A 24,607-nucleotide genomic window follows, 5' to 3' on the forward strand; every position below is an offset into this window, starting at 1 on the left:
ACAGATTCTTGAATTTTACACTAAATATTTTGCCAGAGCTTAATATACAGTTTAGTGGTTGCTATACCTAGGATTGGGAGTGGTGGGGGATGGGAGATGACTCATCCTAGGACCCAAAGCGGATACCACACTGATCTGTGCAAAACAAGATCAAGCAACTCAAAGTATTAAAGAAAAGAGAGTTTTTTTTATTTTTAGGCCATACAAAGTCTAATAAATGTAAGAGAAACCAAGTAATAAGATTTGAAGAATATAATACAATCAAGAAAAATACATACAATTTATGCCATATTATTCAAACTCTTTCATTTGGAATTTCTGTGGTCTTATTATTCCTTCGTACTTTCAGAAACGAGTTCATGTCTCAAGCTCCATATGTTTAGGCCCCTATGTATACTAAGCTGCATTAAGGCAATAATGTAGCTCTAGAATAATGCAAAAAAAAAAAAAAGCCAAATCTGACCCAAATCATACTAAAAATAATGAGCAGAGTTGCATATAAATGCTTGCAAAACAGCTCATTATTATGCAAATCAAATAACACAATTGGAAGTAATATTGGCCAACCACATTTTGGAGAAACGTTTACAATTATGGAAGTATACGTAGCTGGCCCCCATCATGGAAGCTTCAAACTCGCTAACATGCAAGCAGCTATTCTCAAGACCTCTATATAAAGGGCCAGCATTGTGTATAAAAAGAACCCTAACTTCATACTTGTGTTAAAATTTTCTTATTCCTTGATAACTTTATGGTAAGGATAATGGACCCCTTCTCTCCACCGCCACCTAGTGACCAAAGGTGTGAAAGGTTGAGGGTACAGCTGTGGGGGGAGCACGGTGGATTTTACAAAAGGGGACGAGGCTTTGGAAACCATGTTTTCACACCGTTGGCCACCTGGTGGAGGTGAAATGAGGGGAGACCATTGTCTTACCACTAGGCCAAGAGGAAATGTGTACTTGTTAATGTTTATTTTGCTCTTGATATATACTGCCTTTCAGACAAGAATCAAAGCAGTTTACAATTCAAATAATCAATAAAGCAAGGGAAGCAGAAAAGGAACTACAATGTTTACTTTAAATAGTATAACGAGAAGAAAGAGAGGAACATCAGAAGAAGAAACATGGGAGAATGTGGTCGTGTGGTTTAGCTACGTTCCATTATAGAACCTAAAGGCCACCAGAGTAAAGGTAGAATGAGTTGGTGCTTGTGATCTTTACAGACATTGATAATTTATATCTTAGTCTCACAAGCGCCCGTGCGCACAACCTGTGTAAGAAGGCCAGATGCTTCAACTGCTGTCTTATTACTCTGTTAAAGAGTAAAATGGGAGAGTACTAAAACTAAAGCTTTTTTTTTTTAATACTGTATATAACTTTTAGTTTATTGAATCAATTACTGGGTCAAGACAATGTGAAAAATTACTCCATTGAATTGAAGCCACAAAAAGCCTACTGAAATGCACTAATCAGTGAAAGAAAAAGCCTTCATTTATTGGAGAGGTGTACCCACACTCTTTCACCCTCACCCCTGACATCATCGGCTTGTTACCTAATGGATCGTGCCCAAATTTGGGCAACGCAAATCTGGGTGTATACGGGCGAGAGTCTATACCTAGGTATTACACATGGAATATAGGATTAATTTTAAGGTCTTGATGTTAGCTCATAGAACATTATTTGAATTACAACCTTCATATCTTTCTAACCTAATGTTATTCTATGCGCCTAGGTGATTATTAAGATCACCGACCGATAACAGAGTAGCTATACCTCATATATGGAAGGCTCATCTTGCCTCAAATAGAAATTGTGAGAGGCTTCTGACGCAGGCGCGGATCTCGCGAGGAGCCGCCACCCGCGGCTTTGAACGGATCGATCGACTGGGAGTCGGCCAGACACGCTGCTGCTCCACAAGGAAGGGGAGGGGAAGAGAAATGTTCTGCTGCATATGAAAGGAGGACCCTAGGGAAATGCTGCTGGTGCTGCTGCACAGGGAAAGGGAGAGGGAGGGAAGGGGGAAGAGAAATGCCACTCCTGCACAGGAAAGGGGGGAGGGAAATGCTGCTGCTGCACCCAATTGGGGAAAGAGAGGGAAGGAAGGAGAAGGAAGACAAGGGAGAGGAGAGGAACAAGAGATGCCAAGTTCATGGGAGGGAGGGAAGGAAAGGAGATACCAGACCATGGAGGGGGAGGGAGAGATGCCAGGGCAAGGGGGGAGGGAAGGAGACAGATGCCAGGTCAGGGGAAAGGAAGGAGGGAGGGAGAGAAAGGAAGGAAAGAGATGTCAGACCATGGAAATAGGACGGAAGAAGAGAGAGAGAGAGGATGAGAAGGGAAGACATGGAAACATAGATTTTGAAAAGAAAGCAGAAAAATTGAATATTAAGTTAATGCCAAAGATGGAGGCAAAGCAGAAAGTGAAGACGGAGAGAAAAACAGTCAAAGGACAAGAAGGCCCTGGAAACATAGTTAAAAGCACAGAAAAATAAAGTCACCAGACAACAAAGGTAGGGAAAATGATTTTATTTTCAATATAGTGATTGAAATGTGTCAGTTTTGAGAGAGAGAAGATATTAAACTTTAAATGTGAGGGCTGCAGAAAAAATAGAGTACTTGGAGGGCCGCAGAAAAAATAGTTAATGTCTTATTAAAGAAATGACAATTTTGCATAAGGTAAAACTCTTTATAGTTTATATATCTTTCCTTTTAACTGTTAAAGGAAAGTTTTATAAAGTATAAAGAGTTTTACTAAACTAAACCTTAGGTTTGTATACCGCGCCATCTCCACAAGCGTAGAGCTCGGCACGGTTTACAGAGTTAGGAGGAAAGGAACTACAATGAAGGTTAATAGGAGAGGAACTAAGAAGATAGAGAGGGACAAGGATACCAGAGAACTATTTTTTTCTGCGGCCCTCCAAGTACCTACAAATCCAAAATGTGGCCCCGCAAAGGGTTTGAGTTTGAGACCACTGCTATAAAGGGTACTCAACCCAGAGCATTCTTTATAGAATGGCGCTAAGTGCTAGAGCTTTTTTTTTTTTTTTTTTTTCTTCAGACACACAAATTTGAGCACTGGTCTATAGTGTTTGGCTAGGATCCTTGTAAAGTAATGTAAACCAATTCATGTGAAATAATAGCCACCCTCGTGAGCAGTGAGTGATGAAAAGTGATACTGGGCATCATTTAATTTTTCCTTTAGTTTTTAAAACATTATGGTTTATGATATTGCTCTTGCTTCACTCACCAGAAATTTGTGTCGTTTTATTTTTTTTTCTCGAATGTTATATCTTTTGGATATTACTGTGTCATGACCTTTTTTATCTGAAATGTTTATGTAACTTGAATTTTCAATAATAAAAAAAAATATGCGCCCTCCTTTAGCTCAAAGCTAGATAGCTGAGATGCTGATGCAAAAGAAAGAAAGCTGGATGGAGGGAAAGGTACAGCTGAGCAAGGCACATACAACTTCTTATGACCATTTGAAAAGAAAGGAGGGTTCGTGGAACTTTTTTTTTTTTTTTAAAGACTTTTCCAAATTGCTGTTCCCAGGTGAAATGAGCAGCTTCTGTTGTGTGTTTTTAGGGTCATTCAACAGGAGAAGAAGAAACTCTCTCTTCGTAACCGTGACTCTCCTCATTGTGTCCATATTAATTCTAGCTGTCGGCCTAGCCGCTACCACCAAAACGCAAAACGTCACTGTTGGCGGTTATTATCCAGGGCTTATTGTAAGTAGAGAACTGCTAGGTGTGCCTGCATGCTTACTGAATGCAATGTGCCTGAGATGCAACAAGCATGCAAAGTTTCAGAGATGTCACAGAAACTTTCTCTTGCAGCTCTTCCTTTCTCTTTTCTGCTTTTCCTCTCTCTCTCTGCCTTTTATAACTTCATCCATTACGCCCCCCATCTCTCATTGGCTATGCATGCTCCATGATTTAAAAAAAAAAAAAAAAAAAAGTTTTGCAGTGGGTGGGTACAAGATTTATGAGCTTTCATGTGTAAGTGTGCTATCGCCAGCGCCATGAGCCCTGGAAGAACACATCTTTCCAAATTTTTGTTTTGTATTTCACTGTGTCCGGTGGCACCACAGATTCAGTGTAAATAAATAATAAACTGTGGATGTTCCCCTCTGACATTATTTGTGATTTTGTTGCCTACTGAGTTCGTCTCGTACAACTCCATAAAGCACCCACACATCTCCGCTTTGCAGTAAGAAGAGAAACTAGCAAGTAAGGCTGATCGTTTTCTGTTCTATACAATAGACAAAGCGGCTGATTCTATAAATCGGCCGGCACCCAGAAAAATGGTGCCAGCTGCATGTCGGTCACGCTTAAGCGCCGTTTACAGAATCACGGCGCCTGAAATGTAGGCCAGAGTTTTAAAGGCCTATGTTTCAGACGCTTCAGTTTTTTGGAGAGCCGTGCTTAGTAGCACCTAAGTCATGTTCCGCCCATAGAAATGCCCACTTAGGGGTTAGGCACCACTAAGCACCATACGATTGATGCCTCTCTTTTATAGACTTTATCGCCAGTGGGGAACAAAGGTTCCCCGAAGCAGCAGCTGTCCTGAGCCATGAAGTGACAGCCAGTCAGCAGGAGACAGCGCTCAAAACAGGTTGCTTGTGGCGAACCCTGGCAGGGCCTTTCTTTTGATGTGTCCCTTCTGACACATCAGAGGAAAGGCCCTGCCAGGGCTGGCCATGAGCAGCCTGTTTTGAGCGCTGTCTCCTGCTGACCTGACCGTCTGCTGCTTCCAGTAAGGAAAGGAGTGAGGGAATTCATGGCTCAGGACCCCGCCGCCTTCTGCTGTTTTGGGGCTTGAGGGAGGAAGAGGGACTTTTTGCAGCTCAGGACCGCTGGTGCTTTGGGGTGGGTGGGAGGGAAGGGGGAATCGAGATCTATGTTAGGCAAGGTTTCTAACATAGCTCTCTCAATCAACCAGAAAAACAATAATCTGTCATCCACCAGTCCCCATGGGTGATGGATTTGAGATTCTACAGTAGTTAGTTTATTTCCCTGGGCTTTTAAAACCTGATTGAACACCACTTAGCACCATAGTAAAAGGAGAAATGAGGGTCTGAAACACTGGGAATCTTTATTTATGGTGCTTTATACTTTTTAAGCACCACTCATGAACTATAGATTAAGGCAGGGGTCTCAAAGTCCCTCCTTGAGGGCCGCAATCCAGTCGGGTTTTCAGAATTTCCCCAATGAATATGCATGAGATCTATGTGCATGCACTGCTTTCAATGCATATTCATTGGGGAAATCCTGAAAACCCGACTGGATTGTGGCCCTCAAGGAGGGACTTTGAGATCTCTGGATTAAGGGCCAAATCTAGAACCCAGGTTGAAACTATTCTGGAATTTTGCAGTAGACATCTTTATTCAGTTCCTGGAGAATGTGCGCGCTATCTCTGCCAGGAGAGGAGGCTAAGCCAAAAACTCAGTCCTCCATTAGCTGTTGCAGAGAAGAATATTGTTGTTTAAGTCAGGGGCGTCCAACCTCTGCCTTCGCCAGGTTGGATTTTCAGGATTTCCACAATGAATATGCATGAGATCTGTTTGCATACAATGGAAGCAGTGCATGCAAATAGATCTCACGCAAATTTATTGGGGAAATCCTGAAAACCTGACTGGATTGTGACCCTTGAGGATTGACGGACAACCCTGGTTAAAGTACTCACTGATATGTATCGGTACCTGCATCTGAATTCAAAATTTATATAATTATGTTTGACCAGGAGTAGCTCAAACATTACAAAATGACTTCAGTATTTGTATTAGATCAGGGGTGTCAAAGTCCCTCCTCGAGGGCCGCAATCCTGTCGGTTTTTCAGGAATTCCTAAATGAATATGCATGAGATCTGTTAGCATACAATGAAAGCAGTGCATGCAAATAGATCTCATGCATATTCATTGGGGAAATCCTGAAAACCCGACTGGATTACGGCCCTCGAGGAGGGACTTTGACACCCCTGAATTAGATCCTCAAAACATCAGTTGTCATTGAAAGCAAGACCGTTTTTTTTCTCAGCATTTAGCCACATTGGCTGGATAGTCTTATGAGCAGTTTGGCCTTCTCTTTACTGCTTTTTACAGTTGCTTACTCAAACACAGAATAATCACAAATTTTGCAGCATTTCTTCTCTTAATTTAATCTTTTGTTAACTTTTTTGGTTGTCACAGGTCATTTTTGTTCATCACTGACCTACTGTTTGTATACAAAAGTTTACACGCCTTTGATCAAATTAGAGGCCAACCAAATTTCGGTTTTGGATTTGGCACTGAGACCAGCCTGAAATTCAGGTTCGGGTTTTGGCTGAAAATGCCAGTATATTTTTGATTGAAACCAAAACGCCCCATTATGATCACTCTCGGTGCCACCCAACAAGAAAAAGTCCACTGGCAGCAGCTTCTCCTTATTGAGCCCACCCCCATCGCAGCCCCCTCCTAGTCCTATCTTTTTGTTGGTGGGTAGTGGGCGCATGAGCGTTCCCACTTGCTTCTGTTAATATGCTATTGTTAAGCACAGGAATGCCCATTCTTTGCTCCCTCCCCTCAAAAATACTTTATAGTACCCAGATTATTGCAAACTAATTCGGCAGCTACTACAGGGCCATTTTAAGCTGTGATAAATGTGCTTTAACACCTAACACAGTTTAGTAAAAAGATCCCTTTAGCAATAAGTGAATAAAAGCTGACATAACATCTTCTGCAAATGTTAATTCACAATTACTATTTACTTGCTGATTCAACAGATTTGGAAATAAGGAAAAGTGACTATGGAAGGTGTGCTTTTCATAGGCGTGTATGATTTTCCAGTAAGGAGAGAGTGGAGAGGAATTTCCCCACAGGAACTCAATTTCCCCGTCCCTTCCCCATTCCTGTAAGCTTTGCCTTAACCCTTTCAGGACCATAAGGATCGTAGGCCAATTTTTGTGGTTTTGACGACATTTTTATGGTAAAAAGGGCTTGCAGATACCAAAAAATTGATTTTTTTTGTGAAATATCATTATTTTTATTTAAAAAATCACACTTCTGGCTTATGGACAGTGTGGCAAGTGAATCTTCTCGTCAATCTGGCAACGACGCTAATGAATGAATGTCGGAACCAGTTTGTTTACATAAAGGCAGTATCATATGGAATCCGTACATATCAAATTTAGAACTGTAGACTATCCCAATCAAAATTTATAGGATTTTAAAGTTATGGGACAAATATGTCCCTTGGTCCTGAAAGGGTTAACCACAAAAGCCTTGAACACTTATAATTTTAAAGTGTTTGAGGCGTGTGCAAATGAGGACGGAGCTTGCAAGAATGGGGCAGGAAAAGAACTCGACGGGATGGTAAAATAAGTTCCCACGGGGATAGGGAAAAATTTGTCCCCATGTCATTTTCTACTAGAGAGTTCTTGGTATTTGAGATATTGACTATCTAACATAGGAACATAAGAATTGCCGCTGCTGGGTCAGACCAATGGTCCATTGTGCCCAGTAGTCCGCTCACACGGAGGCCCTTAGATCAAAGACCGGTGCCCTAACTGAGACTAGCCTTACCTGTGTACGTTCTGGCTCAGCAGGAACTTGTCTAACTTTGTCTTGAATCCCTGGAGGGTGTTTTCCCCTATAACAGCCTCCGGAAGAGCGTTCCAGTTTTCTACCACTCTCTGGGTGAAGAAGAGAACTTCCTTACATTTGTTCGGAATCTATCCCCTTTTAACTTTAGAGATTGCCCTCTCGTTCTCTCTACCTTAGAGAGGGTGAACAACCTGTCTTTATCTACTAAGTCTATTCCCTGCATTATCTTGAACATTTCGATCATGTCTCCTCTTTTCAAGAGAGAAGAGGCTCACAGAACGCCAACTCCTCTAGCCCCTTAACCATTTTAATCGCTCTTCTCTGGACCCTTTCAAGTAGCACTAACAACATATGGACCCCCAATACAGGCACATTTGCTGAAACACAGTCCATGTCGGGTCATGAAATAGAGAACTCCATTATCCTGTTCTGTTCTGTTCAGGCCCTTGGTGGTTTTTTTTGTTTGTTTTTTTTGCTTTGCTGTGTGGTATGTACTTTGATTTCAGTTTGGTAAAATTTAAGCGCAACCATTTACGCCAACCAAAATATTGTGTAAATGCCCAGGCCTAACTTAGGTGCAGACTGTACCACTCTAGATATCAAAATGTAGTAAAAGTGAGCCAAGTATAGAACAATCAAGCCATTGTGACATCACTGATGAGGTTGGCTCTTAGGCATTGGTGGAAGGAGGCATTATGATGTCGCATTACCAGCTCTGGTTATCAGAGGCTGAAACTTCTCACAATATTTATTCAACTTTCTATACTGTTTTCCCAAGGAGAGAATGACATGGGGACAAAATTTACCTGGCTCCGTGGGAACTCATTTTCCTATCCCATCCCTGCAAGTTCTTTTCATGTCCCTGCCCCATTCCTGCAAGCTCATCTCCAGAAGCCTCAAACACTTTAAAAACATGTTTTTGAGGCTTTTGCGGTTGAGGCAGAGCTTATAGGAATGGGGCGGGGACAGAAATAGCGACAAAACTCGAGGGGACAGGGAAATTGAGTTCCTGCAGGGACAGGGACAAATTTGTCCCCGTGTCATTCTCTAGTGCAGATCAGGTGTATTCTATAACAATGCTTGTAACTTAAAGGAATGCCCACATCCCGCTCATTTCCTCCCATGCTCTTTTGAGATGTGTGTGGTAGGGTTTAGCAAGCTGTGCATGTAAAGTGCTGACAAATGCTTGTTAAGTGGCAATTATTGGTGATTGGCTTGTTAAACAAGTAAGTTGAATGTGCAAATCAGCAATGTCCACAGATTTGAGCATGCAACTTTAGTCGTCATATATATTATTCAGGGATATATGGATAATTGCATCAGCAAAGGGATACAGAACCTTTTTCTCCTCTGGACTTGCCAGTTGAAGTCAAGCTGAAATGAGTAGTGACCAAGGCCCAGATGCACTAAAGCCAGCGATTGTCACTAAACCTGTTTTGACAGCTTTAGTGATGATCGCATTTGCCGACCTGATGCAGAAAATGGCTCACCGTGTGGTTTTCTGCACGATCGCTCATTCCCTGAATTGACCATGCAAATAAGCTGATTAATATTAAAATGCCATGTAAATTAGTAGAACGATTGATGCTCTAACATGGCTTCCCGATGCACTAAAAACATGATAACTTTTAGCAATCCAAGAAAAGCAACTGGTCAAGACCAGTCGCTCCCCTGTTTAGCCCTTTTTTTTTAAATGGGCACAGATGCCGTGCATATTACACATGCACAATATCTGCCCCATTAGAAAAAAAAAAGTAAAAAAGCACCTCCCCACCTTCCCCTCCTTACACATGCACAATACCTGCCCCATTAGGAAAAAAAAAAAGAAAAAAAGCATTCCCCCCCCCCAACCGAGGATGGCCCTTCCTGAAGCACCGGCACTGCAAACCGATGCACCCCCTGCGCAGTAGCGAAGACGGCAGAAAGAATGCCCACTTCCATGCCAATCCCACCCCCGTGAAAGAAAATTGCCAGTGACCCTGCACTGCCACCAACCCTGCTGTACTTGTTCTGAGGATAACCTCAAGAGTTCAGTTATCTGCACTTTCTCAGGTAGGTAGTTATTGGAAAATGTAAGATTTCAAAAGAAAAAAAGCAGTCTGTCTGGTTCTCTTCCCGCTGACAGCGTAATGCGATTTGTGAATAAGAAATTACCACAAGGACAGAGAAAAGAAAGATTAAGAAATGTTATACATATGCAAAAATCTGACAGCAAAAGATTTTGTTTTCATCTAATTGCTTGGGTCATTTTAATGGCGGATCATTGATAGCCTGAGTTATTTATCTTTGCCATTTAAAGATTGACATTTTGCCTTAAAATTGTTTTTATTTCAGCTTGGTGTTGGGTCATTTCTGGGACTAATTGGAGCAAATTTAATAGAAAATAAAAGACAAATGGTAAGTGATTTTTACTAGTCACACAGATGTAAACATATTTTTTTATTTATTTATTAGGATTGATTGATTGATTTTTAAAATTTATACACCTAATACTGAGGCAGGTTCCAATAAAAACATATATTATACAAACAAGACAAAATAGAGAAAGTGCTCTCTATGACTACCGAATGCATTCTACAGGGTGCCCACAAAAACACTCCTTGATTTTAAATGGTTACAAAATAAAAACTTATTGGAATATGTTTATAAATAAGATGACAGCAAATGCAAATTCCAAAAAGCATGGTTAGCAAGATCTTACACAATCGCTTGCGTTTTCACCCTTATAAGCTGCAGTTGGTGCAGAAGTTACAACCTTCAAACAATGCAAGGTGACAAAATGACATTACTGTTTGTGACTTTTTTCCTTTGGAGGTACGTGAAAGACAGAGGGCTCCTTTTACAAAGCTGCGATAGCATTTTTAGCGCACGCATAATTTTAGCGTGTGCTAAACCCGCGCTATGTGGCTAGAACTAACGCCAGCTCAATGCTGGCGTTAGCGTCTAGCGCGCGCGCTAAAACCGCTATCGCAGCTTTGTAAAAGGAGCCCAGAGTGTACATACCTCCACTACCCGCAGCTATGGATGATCTGCAGGAAAGCATCACTGAAGCTATAAATGCTGTTATAAAAATTATTGTTAAATGAAGGGAACTCCACCAATAATATATATCCCTCTCTGGCTTAGAAAAACATATATTATATAATAAAACGCTAAGCACGCATGCGCATTCTTACTGCCATGTTCCCTGATATGTTGTTCCGTGGTTGGCAGAGTGCGCATGCGCGCTTAGGGGTCTGTTCTAACGACCGGTGTCAGGTAACACACCGCGACTCCCCCCCCCCCCGGTGCCGACCCTATCTGGCACACCCGAAACCCCCGTTGACCCTCCCAGCCGAACCTCCTACTGCGAGACAAACACAAACTTCCCGGCACCAGCAGCGTCCGAGGCACAGTAAACACACTGCTTCGCGGCCTTCTACTGGCCTGATTTCCTCTGCCGCGTCCCTGATGACATCATCAGAGACGCGGCAGAGGAAATCAGGCCAGTAGAAGGACGTGAAGCAGCGTATTTACTGTGCCTCGGATGCTGCTGGAGCCGGGAGGTTTGTCGGCCATCTAGCGGTGAGAGGGTCGGCTGGGAGGGTCAACGGGGGTTTCGGGTGTGCCGGGTAGGGTCGGCGCCGGGGGGGGGTTAAATGGAAACATGCTGCTCAGGGGGATGGGAGGCAGGCTGGCATCAGGGGGGTGGGGGGGGGTTAAATGGAAACATGCTGCTCAGGGGGATGGGAGGCAGGCAAGCTGGCATCAGGGGGGGGTTTGAGGCCCTGGGGGCACTAAGGACACGGGAATGAGGCACTGGGGCGCTAAGGACATAGGAAGGAGGCACTGGGGGCACTAAGGGCACAGTACGCAGGCACTGGGCCACTAAGGACACAGTACGGGGACACTGGGTGCACTAAGGACATGGGAAGGAGGCACTGGGGGCACTAAGGACATGGGAAGGAAGCACTGGGAGCATTATGGACACAGGAAGGAGGTACTAGGGGCACTAAGGACGTAGGAAGGGGTCCTAAGGACATGAGAAGGAGGCACTAGGGGCACTAAGGACATAGGAAGGGGCACTAAGGACATAGGCAGGAGGCACTGAGGGCACTAAGGACATAGGGAGAGACACAGACAGAAAAAATGACAGACAGATAGGCAGCGTCCAAGGAGAGAGACAAAAAAAAAAAAATAGACAGACTGACATCTATTCTAGCACCCGTTAATGTAACGGGTTTAAACACTAGTACAGTGGTACCTTGGTTTGCGAGTGTTTTGCAAGACGAGCAAAACATTCGCAAAATCGGCGCCTCGGAAACCGAGCATGCCTCGATTTACGAGTCCCCCCCCGCTATCCGTCACCCTCCATTCGCGTCGCACCCCCTCCCCGCTGCGATCTGGCATCCCCCAGGCATCCACCCACCCACCCACCCACCCGATCACATTTCTTACCCCCATTTGGCACCGGCACCAATGCACAGGACATGCCGGTGCCCAAAGATCTGCCTCCTTTGCGCTGGGCCTTGAGCATCTGCGCATGCTCAAGGCCTTCTGGTTCCCATTCTTTCCGAGATTCTCGGAGATCCGAGAATCTCGGAGAGAACAGGAACCCGAAGGCCTTGAGCATGCGCAGATGCTCAAAGCCCAGCGCGAAGGAGGCAGATCTTTGGGCACTGGCACCGGCATGTCCTGTGCGTTGGTGCTGGTGCCAAATGGGGGTAAGAAATGTGATCGGGTGGGTGGGTGGATGCCGGGGGGTGTGACGTGAGCGGGGGGGTTGCCGGATCACGGGTGGGTGGGCAAAACGAGCGGGGGGATGGCGGATCACGCGGGGGGGCCTTCATGAGAGGGGGAAGCAATGCCAGTTCTTGAGGGGGTAGAGCAGCGCTGCTGGCCTCAGGGGATGGGGTGAGTGGGAACAAATCAAGTGAGTTTCCTTTAGTTCCTATGGGGAATCTCGCTTTGATATACGAGTATTTTGGTTTACGAGCATGCTTCTGGAACGAATTATGCTCGTAAACCAAGGTACCACTGTATATTATAAAGGACTATTATTCAAGGACTAAGACAGAACATTTATAAGCAAACTGAAAATTTATTTAAAAGCATAATCAAGCAGGTAGAAGCAGTTACAGATAGGATCTTTCTGAGCAAAGATAATAGGATTACACAAGACAAATGTTTCTAAAGCAGAACAATTAATTTATCTGGATTCAAAAAATTACTCACAATGTAAATAGTCCTTAAAATGGAGCAGAGGTCACATGGCCTAGTGAAGCAGCATGGTGATCCAGGGAGAAGAAGAATTGTAGCTTGATCCAGGCTGGTTCCAGAGGGAGAGAGCAAAAACAAACTGCAGACTCCTTTGTACCAGATGCAGGCAATGTTTATTATACCAAATATTTTATGCAGTTGAAAATACCACCTTATGACACAGTCCATGTTTCAGAAAACACTCCTTCCTCAGAGGTCCTAATGAAAATAAATAAGAAAACTAAGTAGATATATATAATACGTAAATCAATATAAATTGGTGTGCAAAAAAGATAAAGATCCGTGTGAACAAATGTATGAGACTTATGAGATGAAGAAATGTGGATAATGTGCGAACAGAATGGAGAGAAATAGTGTCATTTATAATACATGCATATAACCACCATGGTGAACATAATAATTTCACATCAATATTACAGATACAAAAAATTATAATTTGCTTATGTTTATGTGAAACTGAAACCCAGAGAATATAGACTATTAGAAATGCTCTCAAACCTATGAGAGGTGCAACAATGTGCTTGAAAGTTATGTGACAAAAACACATGATGTGAAGGTGAATGACAATAAAGCTTATACATATACTGAACTGAGGTGAAAACAGAGACCACAAGCGGGTGAGTGAACACAAACTAAAGAAATCTATCAAAAGCAAATCCAAAATGGAATACCAATAAAGGTGAAAAGATAAAAAGAAAAGGAGAAAAACCAAGAAAAAAACGAATGGAGAACTACCATGGTTGCTAAGTATTTCTCTCCATTCTGTTTGCACATTATCCTCATTTCTTCATCTCATAAGTCTATTCGATCTCATACATTTGTTCACATGGATCTTTATCTTTTTTGCACACCAATTCATATTGATTTACATATTATATATATCTACTTAATTTTCTTATTTATTTTCATAGGACCTCTGAGGAAGGAGTGTTTTCCGAAACACGGACCTATCAGGTCACTTGGTTTGTTATAAGATGGTATTTTCAACTGCATAAAATATTTGGTATAATAAACATTGCCTGCATCTGGTACATAGGAGTTTGCAGTTTGTTTTTTGTTTTTGCTTTGGCTGCTGATACTGCAGTTTTCGTTGGATTCCTTTGTGTTGTCCAGAGGGAGAGAGAGAATCTTCCCTCGTTAGAAAGGATTCCACTTCATGTTTATAGGGTTGAGACCTGTTCTAAAAATAGAATCCTAGGTGGATGATGTCATGATTGAATTAAAGCAGTTCAGCCTTTTTCTCTGTTCCCAGGTGGTGTTATGATAGAATCACAACGGCTTAAAAGGATGTCCCAATACAGAGTATTGTTACTGTCTTTACTGGATGTGGTGTGAATCTGTCTGAGTGGTTTCCCTATGTTCTAGGCAGATGAGGTCATCTGATCGAATCTTCTTTGAGTAGCTTAAAATTGTGTGAAGAGCTTTTGTTGATCTTACAGACTGGAGATGAATTTGGTATGAAAGGGCTCTTGTAGTCCAGAGGTGAATTTGGTGTGAAGGGCTTCTGTTTGATCTTGTAGCCCAGAGGTGAATTTGGTGTGAAGGGCTTCTGTTCGATCTACATCTTGTTAAAGTTCTGTGTAGCTCTGGTATCCATCCTGGCCATGTCTTTTGTACTTAACACTTTCTGAAGGTGATGGCTCAGTCCTTTTGTGCTCTATTGAATGAGGCATTTAACACCTTTCTGAACAGATGGCTATGCTGGCTCAAAGACCACATCAGAAATTCACTTTTAAATCCATCAAATTAATATACTTTAACTCCAATATAAATTATAAAACCATATCATTTTTTACTTTAAGTCACTCAGAATTAATAATCTCTTGGGTCAGGCAATAATTCAAATTCAAAATTCATAACCCCATGCTACATATTTTAAGATCATATCAGAATTATAAAATCATTTCATGCTACAATGCGATCACGCCAGATATGTTTCGGACAGTCTGCTCCAAGCTTGATTATCACATCGATGTTTGCCGAGTAACAGGTGGGGCGCACATCAAGTGTATGTAATCAACAAATACCATATGAAATTTTGAGTTGATGAAACTGTAGCCTCAAAGGTGAAAGAATATTCCAATAAATTTTGGTTTTGTAACCATTTAAAATCAAGGAGTGTTTTTGTGGGCACCCTGTATTTTGACTACCTTAGAACTCCCCCTAATTGAAGATACAAAAAGTTGAATTTTCCAAAGATTCTTAGGACTTAACCCTCTTAGCACATAAACCTAACTGACTAGGGAGAGCATTCCATAGCGCCACCCTTGCAATGGAGAGCATAGAGGTTCTGGTATCCACATAATGTGCTTTCACCCCTCTACTCAATGATAATAACATACCATTCTATGACCTTAATGTTCTCCCCAGTCGATAAACCTCCAATGATTATTTAAAATATAATGGAACAGGATGATGCAGGGCCTGACAGACAATTGTCTACTGGCAACCAATGCAGGCACTTCAATGCAGGCTATTCTCCCTGGAAAAGCGGAGACTTAGAGGAGACATGATAGAAACCTTCAAAATCCTGAAGGGCATAGAAAAGGTAGACAGGGACAGATTCTTCACGATGTGGGGGACCACAAGTACAAGGGGGCACTCGGAGAAATTAAAGGGGGGCAGGTTTAGAACAAACGCTAGGAAGTTCTTTTTTACCCAGAGGGTGGTGGACACATGGAACGCGCTTCCGGAGGCCGTGATAGGCCAGAGCACGTTACAGGGCTTCAAAGAAGGTTTGGATAGGTTCCTAGAGGATAAGGGGATTGAGGGGTACAGGTAGGAGTTGAGCCAGGCTATAGGAATAGTTAGGGACCACTGCACAGGTGATAGGCCTGAGGGGCCGCCGCGGGAGCGGACTGCTGGGCGAGATGGACCTCTGGCCTGACCCAGCGGAGGCAAATTCTTATGTTCTTATGTTCAAGATTGGGGTTATATGAACTGACCTTTCAACACCGGTAATTAACCAGGCTGAAAATGTAAAAATAAAATATTACTATCAACAAGAAAAATACAATAAAAATTAATGTGCAGTATTAAAATATATTTTTAAAAAATTATTAAATATGGTTCTAGGCAGAGTACACACACACAGAATGGATATTTATTAATCTTTAGAAACGTTTATTGAAGAAAACAAAACTGATAAACTATAAATAGCTCTTACTGGAAGATGAAAGGGAAAAAAATATAATTGGTGTGTTGCAACTGGATAAAAGCATTGTGGAGAGAATGACATGGGGACACATTTTTCTCTGTCCCTGCGAGATTTGTCGCTATCCCTGTCCTTGCCACATTCCTGTAAGCTCTGCCTTAACCACACAAGCCTCAAACACTTATGATTTTAAAGTGTTTTGAGGTTTGTGCAGATGAGGTTGCAGAAATGGGGCAGGGAGAGGGAAAGAACTCACTGGGACGGGAAAATGAGTCCCCGTGTTATTCTCTAGGTTGAACACGGTCCATAAAAGTCCCTCTCCATGAACCAAGTGGCACCTCTGCTGTCCTCTTTTTCCGTTCTGTGCTGCCTTTCTGAATCTGTAAGGTGCTCTCATTCTGTATTCGATAATTTCATTAGTGACGTCATTGTTGGCGTGCTACAGGAATCTTGAGTAATTTATGTTTTACCATTTCATCATCTGGGAAGACATTTGCTGGATAGCAACTGTTATGGCGCTCTCCTGAAATTTATTACCATTCTTAAGAGGCAGTTTGCCAAGTGTAGTCCATTAAGAAGCACATCATTCAGAGAAATTTCCTGTATTTGAGCACTTGAATACAGTTCTGATCTGACTTGATTTCTGTGGGTTGTTTCCATCGAAGACTGAAAATGACCAGCATTCTTTGCTTTCTTTTCAGTGGTGGACCTGGCTCTGGGTGACCATTATCAAAAGCATTTTTCACGAAAGTCACAGTATTGCGTATTGCTACTGTTGGATGCGTTTTCTGAAATTGGGAATTCATTGTCTGGACATGCAAAATGGGAGTGGAGCCACCCTGGTGTTTTGACTCATCTTTAAAGAATACCTTGGCTGATTTATGTTTAGGAGCTCCCTTGGCTTCCACTAAAAGAGCAGGCACGTTGTCAGCCTTTGTAAACCAAAACACTGTACTCCCAAGATTCTCATCACAGTTCTCTAGTAGGTCTGAGAAGCACGACTCGATCATTCTCTGCAACTGGGCATCTTTTCACTGAAGAAAAGTCCATGGCTTGTGCATCCATTTTCTAACAGGCATTGATGAAAGTTAATGCTAACATAAAAATTCTATCCCCAACACAGGACTAATTGATGGAACCGATTGGCTCCAACATAGCAGCCCAAACAGTGAGATGATGGAGACGTAGTAGCTCTACCTTACTGCCAACACAAGAATAATGACAGAGGCTCAATGGCCATAACATAACACCTCCATTTCATCCCTAACACATGAATAGCAACAGGTACTTGCAGTCTTATACTTTACTAGTGTTTTAGCCCGTTACAGTAACAGGTGCTAGAATAGCCCCACCTATAACCTGACCCTGACTCTGACCCCCACCTATGCCCCACTTCTATCATGCCTTTACAATATAATTTTATTATTGGAGTATTAGATTTTACTTTGTTATACCTGTGTTACCTATTTCCCTTTTGTATTTTCCCTCAATGTTTCATCTTTACTTTATGAATTGTATTTCATCCCTCCTTACCCTATGTTTAGTAATGTTAAAATTAAGAACAATTTACCATTATTTAAGTATTTGTACATATTGTATTGTTTTCTAATAATTGTAAATTTTATAGTGTGCATCGCTTAAACTTGAAACTTGAAAACTTGCCCGGACCCTGCCTCCCACTGATCCCAGTCCCACCACCTCACCTTTCACCATTTCCTTTGTACCCTTTTGGCCCTCATAGATCCTCCATTGCATTTATCACCTGACAGGGTCTTTACTTACCCGAGGCGGCAGCAGCAGTAGTCCTGACGTACCAGCCTTTCCTCCCTCAGTGCCCCAAAGCAGCAGTGGTCCTACCATTTCCATCTCTCCCTTTCCCCCTTTCACACCCTCTACCATCTCTCTCTGACCCTGTTTCACCTGCCCTCCACACTCCCTGAAGTCTATCTCTCCAGGTCCCCCTAGTAGCCCCTCTGTCCTTCTCATCCATCTGTCTCTGTCTCTCTCTCCTCACCTTCTGCCTCTGCGGAGCTCTCGCAGCTCCTCCTCATCCTCCTCCAGCCAGGCTTCAGCCATCTTCTGCCACGGCCTGCAGCCACCGACAGCCGCCGCGGCCGACATCAGCCTCGGGGGATTGTCGCGCATGCGCACTCCCACTTGCGGTGCCCTACAGCACATGGAAAACGGGAGCACGCAGGTGGGAGTGCGCATGCGCGCTTAGGGCTTTTATTATATTAGATTAATCAATGTGGACAGAATGTGGACTTGGGATAACTGAAAACCACCAACATGATATGATATACCCTCCATCTAAGATATAATGATATGAACTTATTTCAAAACCTAGCATAGCACAAATTTCTAACTTGGTAAATTTACAAACCTCCTTATATATTATAAAGTACTCTACCACCTCATTGATCTACATGAAAGGTTCCAAAACCATGAGGACATTTATGCTCGTTCTAGGAGGCTGATTTCAAGTCCGGTCCTGGATTTTTGTTAATGCCAGTTCTGCTTTTCCTTGCATGGGACTTTGCCCCCCCCCCCCCTAGAGTTTAGTCTATTTGTCTAGGGTTACCAGGAAAAGCCGGATGTGCTCTCGGGCTCGGCTGCTGGGACGGAATCTTGGGTGAAGGAGACAGGAGGTTCGGCTGGGGGCATGGCCCTGCGTCCCTCCCCTCCTGGCACTCGGCAGTTGTTGGCTCAATCCAATCGCGGCTTCTCTCTTTAAGCCAAGGGCATCTTCTGTCGCGGCCTGCAGCCGCCGACAGCCGCCGCGACCGACATCCGCCTCAGGGGATTCTCGCGCATGCGCACTTCTACCTGCGGTGCCCTAAAGCACACGGAAAACTGGAGTACGCAGGTGGGAGTGCACATGCGCGCTTAGGGCTTTATTATATTAGATTTAATCTCCCATTATACTCGGCTCTGCCTATTTCATATTTCCTCCTACATCTCTTTTTAGACCTAGTACTTCACTGCCTTTGATGAAATTCAGGTAGGGCCTCAAAGCTGTGATTTCTGAAGAGAGAGTGATATTATCTAAAGGTTACATTGTGCCATGATAAAGTGTCTGAGGGCTGATAATGATAGCTGCTAATTTAAGAGGCTGTTAAACTTCAGCAGAGATGTAAGATGGTAAGCTTCATATGTTGTTCATTGATGTCCTGTTATGGATCAGTATACTGAAGACTGACCCTTGCAATTACAGTCAGAGGATATATGTTCTGGTAATATTTAGAGCCCTTCCAGCTGAATCCATCTCTAGGACAACTTCTCTTCTTCCACTACTCATCTGCTGCCCCCTATGGGGCAATTTTATAAGTAGATGCTTGATTGGTGCCTATTCTGTTGTAAAAAAAAATATAGAGGCCTACTTTTCTGCATAGAATACTAACTTAACACCAAAAATATGCACCTATATATTAGGTATGCATGCTCTTGTGCCACCATGGAGCAGATGCAAGTGTGTGTAATTAGTACCAGAGATATAGTATGCACATAACTTTGTGCCCTGCCCAGACTCCGTCTGTGTGTCCACCTACTTCTAAAATACATGCTACATAAAACGTGTAGTTTCAGAAGAGCACTTAGGTGAGTTTTTGGCATTTCTGTATGTGTATACACACATACATGCCTTTATTTTGTTTTTGTAATAGCTGAAGGTGAGTTACATTCAGGTATATTGGGTTTTTCCTTGTTCCTGGAGGGCTTACTATCTGAGGCGATGCGATTTGAAGCTGCTGCCCCTGGAGGACAAACCCAACACACTAACCTCTAGGCCAGTGGTCCCCAACCCTGTCAGTTAGGTTTTTGGGATAGCCCTAATGAATATGCATGGAGCAGATCTGCATTCCTATCATCTTCATTATATGCAAAACTTTTTCATGCATATTCATTAGGGCTATCCTGAAAACCTGACTGGTGGTCCTCCAGGACTCTCACTCTGTATGCTATAGAATGGCTCTGCACAGGACTTACCTCTTTAAGGTCTCCATCCTTTTGCTAGTGGGTCTCTTTTCATGTGGTCCCTGTGTTCTGTAGCAGCTGCTTGGGAAGAATTTATGCTACTGCCAAGCAATCTTTTCTAAATTGCACCACATTGTTTTTACCCCTGCCCCACCCGTCCTTCAGCTGAGGCTCGCTTCACTTACCTCTGCCTGTTACCCAAACAGTACCAATATGAAGCTCTTGTATGTTAACAAGCATGCAGTACAGCCCATTGGTCCAAAGGGTTAGATGCTCTAAAGTCAGTCGGTAATAGTGACTGGATCACTAGCATGGAATATTGCTACTCCTTGGATTTTGGCCAGGTACTAGGGACCTGGATTAGCCACCGTGAGAACGAGCTACTGGGCTTAATGGACCATTGGTCTGACCCAGTAAGGCTATTCTTATGTTCTAAACCCAACAGATGTGCAGAGCCCTAACAGCAGTGACAGAGGAAACAGCCTCTTGTCACTGCTGTTAGGGATTCTTTTTTTTTTAATGGCACAGATGTTGTGTGTGTGTTACACGTGCACAATCTGCCCCATTAAAAAAAAGAAAAAAGTCCCCCACCGCCGATGATGGCCCTCCCCAAGCCCACCCCCCCAAAAAAATCTGGCTCTACGATACCCTCATGGCAGTGAAAATGGCAGGAGGGATGCCTACTCCTTCCTGCCTGGCCAAATACCCCGCGCCATGCCCCCACCCGGTCCTGGACACCCTGTGCAACTGACACACCCCAGCCATCTCCTACCCTTCCTTCGGGGGTGGAAGGCAGGAGATATGCCCACCCCCTACTGCCACCATATGCTCCCCCTGAACCCCACCCCCTGAACCTCCCCCCCCTTACCTTTGGTAGATGTTGGGAGCTACACGGGAAGGGGACTAAGTCTCTAAGTCTGACATTTGAGCAAATCAGGACCTTAGGCTCCTCCCCATGCATGACATGGTGCACCAGGGAGAGTAAGGCACCTCATTTTCCACGTGCTGGCCTTGGAGCTGGAGGGACCATGCTTCCCTCCAGCTTCCAACATCTTCCAAGGGTATGTGGGGTTTCAGGGAGTGGGGGAGGGCTCAGGAGAACATCTGTTGGCAGGAGGGAGGGGGCATCTCTCCTGCCTTTTGGGAGGGAAAGGGAAGATGGGTGAGTCGGTGTGTGTGGGGGGTCCAGGACTAGGTGGGGGCATGGCATCGGGGGTATTTGGCCAGACAGGAGAGAGTAGGTATTCCTCCTGCCATTTTCACTGCCGTAGGGATGTCACAGAACCAGTTTAAGTGGGGGAGTGGGGGAGATCATTGGGGAGGACCATCATTGGCGGTGGAAGATCTTTTTTTAATTTTTTTTTTTAATGGGACATTATATTTTGCCATTGAAAAAAAAACCCAGGCAGACCTGTTGGTAACACTACCGGTTGTTTTTTTCCCGATAGCTAAAACCCCTGTTTGATTAAAAAAAAAATTTTTTTGCATAGCCAAGCGATGTTAGTGCATCAATCGCTTGGCTACTTTGCATGGGGTTTTAGCTAATTTGCATGGCAGAATCGTAAAATGGGCGATTGAGGGGAAAAACATGCAGTGAGCCGTTTTGTGCATCGGGTTGGTAAAAGCGATCATTGCCTATTGTACTGCATCTAACCCAAAAGTGTCTTAACAAGAATGTGGCGACTGTAGATGCTAATGTGTTTTCCTTGTTTCCACAGCTAGTTGCATCAATAGCTTTTATCAGTTTTGGGGTTATAGCAGCATTTTGCTGTGCCATTGTCGATGGAGTGTTTGCTGCCAGACATCTGGTGAGTATGGAATACCACAAATGCCTCTATACCGAAAGCATTATTGTGTAAATTACAAACCTTGCAAAATACAGCTATCGGACTGATATATGGATTGAAGAAGGGAGATAGGATTTTGAAGCTGCATTGGCAACCTGTGGAAGCAAGGATTTATTTTAAATTCTTTTGTTTGATGTTTAAAATACACCTCCATTGTTAAATTATGCAAAAAAAAAAAATGGAGTATTCAATTTAAAACAAGACTTATTTTTTATTTTCCCTGAAATCAAGGGTATAAGATACACCAGAATGTTTAATTCAACATAGGTTTATCAAGCTGCCAAACGATGGAAATCTCTACCAGGTCAAATAAGTCAGGAATGTAATTACAAGAGTTTTAGGAAAGATCTAAAAACCTTTCTTTATAGGGAATATGTTCTTAAAAAGTTTTAATTTTAATGTAGAGTTTTTCTTTGTATTTTTTGATTATATTATGTTAACCACTGTGAGCTTCTGAGAGGTATTGGTGGTATACAAATAAAGATTGTATTGTATGAACTAGATTTAGTAAATTGTGTTCAAATTTGAGTGCCGAAGAACCTGCGTACTGAGTGATACTCTATAAATGGCGTTCCAAGTTGGACATTATTTATAAAATAACGCATAGCATCGCACACAACTTTTAGGTGCCAACTGTGGTTATAAATCCTCATGTGTAAGTTGGGCATGGAGTTCCCCCAAATTGTGCACGTCTTTAGAAAAAGACCTGACCTGCCCATACCCCTCCCATGGCCGTGCCTCCTTTTCAGTTATGCGCTACCAAGATTTGCGCATGCATCTTTATAGTTACTGAGATGCGCAAGCAAATCCTAATTGGAGCCAGTTAATATCAATCATTTGTGGTTAGCAGGTAATTATCAGTTTGTTGCTCCAACTATGCCCGCAAATTTGGCATGCACGCTCAGTTTTGGGCACCATATGTAGAATGCGGGCAATAGTGTCTTTTTCAAAGCCAGTAATGTTTCTCCGTTTTAAATAATGACAGCATTGCAAATGATAAATAATTCCTAAAACAAACTATTGTTTATCACTGAGTAACAGTATGACATACAGTAATATGCCATAAGTGGAAGAGAAAATGTTTGGCTAGGCTCATTGTGCAAGTAAAGACATAGAGTTGTTAAATATATCCGGAACATACATCCTAATAATGCATATCTATGGACTCGAAGCTGTAGAATAGATTAGGAAGCATTTCTTCAGAGAAAGGTGATGGGTGCCCAAAACAACTTTGATCGTTGATGAAGTGGGTTCTGTGACACTGTGTGAGAAAGGGGAGAATCAACCCCTGAGATGGTCCTCGTGCTTATTTTCTGTTACGATTGTATGTTCTGTGTTTCAAGGGTCACATTCCGTGATCTTGGTTAGATCATGCATTCCAGACCCATGAAATAAAATCTTACCTGCATGTTGTAACCAAGTGTACGCATACGTATGTAGCTTAAATTTTCAATCTTGTTGCAGGTGGGGACACTGGTCTCATACAGTCACCATGTCTGTCTGTCTCTCCCCTAATAACTTTTGAAATATTCATTCAGTTGTCTGCCAAATAGCCCTGGCTTAGTTTCTATGGGCCCTTGATGCCACAACACAGAAGACTGCTTGGCAGTAGCATAAATTATTCCCAAGCAGTTTATGCAGCATGGGGACCACAAGACAAGGGGCCCACTGGCATCCATTCCAAAATGTTCTGAAGTGGATCCTTTCCCTGCACTAGAGACCCTCTCTGAAATTATCATCTAGGGCAGGAGTCGGTAACCTGTGGCTCACGAGCCACATGCAGCTCTTCTCCCATGCCCCCCCCCCTCCCCAGACCTACCTGGTCCAGAGGGAGTCTTTGTGGCAGGAACGCAGCCCTCTCGCTCTTGCCCCCTTGCATCTGCCTTCTAAAGTGGGAACTGCAATTTCTTACGGCAGCTTATGCTGTGAGCACCCGCTATAGGTTGCAGCAGCCATTTTAGACGACAGCTGCGAAGAGGCAGGAGTGAAAGGGCCCTGCTCCTGCCATGAAGACCCACGCTGGCCACCAGGTGCTCGCCTGGAATCCACCCGTTGTACAGCATTTTTTTTTACATTTCACCATTACTCTGCAATGCCCTCGTAGTCTCTCTCCGTAAGAAAGTATCCATGGAAAAATGTAAGACTCAGTTAAAAACATATCTCTTTCATACATCATTTGGGGATTCTCCAGGATCCTCAGTTTCCCAAGGACTGTATTTTACTATAATTAATTTTTAGTTTGTGTAATTGTATCCTTTTGTTGAATGATGACTGTGTCCAGTTTTAAATGGCGTTCTCTTTCCTTTTTGATTTTTTTATGTACACCACTTTGGCCTGCTTGTCTATAAAGATGGTATATACTCGAATATAAATCGAGATTTTGGGGCTGAAAAATGGCTCAAAAATGGGAGTCTCGGTTTATATTCAGGTGAGCACTGACCCGCCTTCCTCCCGAACCCGTTTGCAGGCCTCTGCCAAGCCTTCTATGAGACCTGATGGTCCAGCGGTGGCCGTTATAGGAGGGATCCCTCCCGCCTCTTATCCCAGTCTGATTATAATTATTTTTATCTCCCTCCTGCCTCCCCCACATACCTTAAATATTCCTGGTGGTCCATCTGTGAATCGCGACAGGAGCAAATGAAGATCACTCCTGCCCATGCAGAACCTCTAGCGAATTGGCTGCCATGAGTTCTCGCAGCAGCCAATCAGCTAGCGGCTCTGCACGGGCAAGAGCAAACAAAGTTTGCTTCTGCCATGATTCACCGCTGGACCACCAGGGATACTTAAGGTACATAGG

The 24,607-nt window shown here is 43.2% G+C and overlaps 1 protein-coding gene across 2 annotated transcripts in view; it reads left to right on the forward strand.

Annotated features, from left to right (window-relative positions):
* TMEM255A (transmembrane protein 255A) overlaps positions 1 to 24,607 on the forward strand; it is a 68,310-nt gene that overhangs the window by 23,195 nt on the left and 20,508 nt on the right. For both annotated transcript variants that reach the window (XM_033945316.1, XM_033945317.1), the window contains exons 2-4: positions 3,585 to 3,727; positions 9,913 to 9,975; positions 21,682 to 21,771. In XM_033945316.1, coding sequence (XP_033801207.1) covers positions 3,585 to 3,727; positions 9,913 to 9,975; positions 21,682 to 21,771 — 296 coding nt within the window. The remainder of the gene's footprint in view (positions 1 to 3,584; positions 3,728 to 9,912; positions 9,976 to 21,681; positions 21,772 to 24,607) is intronic.

This window comes from Geotrypetes seraphini, chromosome 5 (genome assembly GCF_902459505.1).
Source record: "Geotrypetes seraphini chromosome 5, aGeoSer1.1, whole genome shotgun sequence".
In the NCBI taxonomy this organism is placed as follows: domain Eukaryota; kingdom Metazoa; phylum Chordata; class Amphibia; order Gymnophiona; family Dermophiidae; genus Geotrypetes; species Geotrypetes seraphini.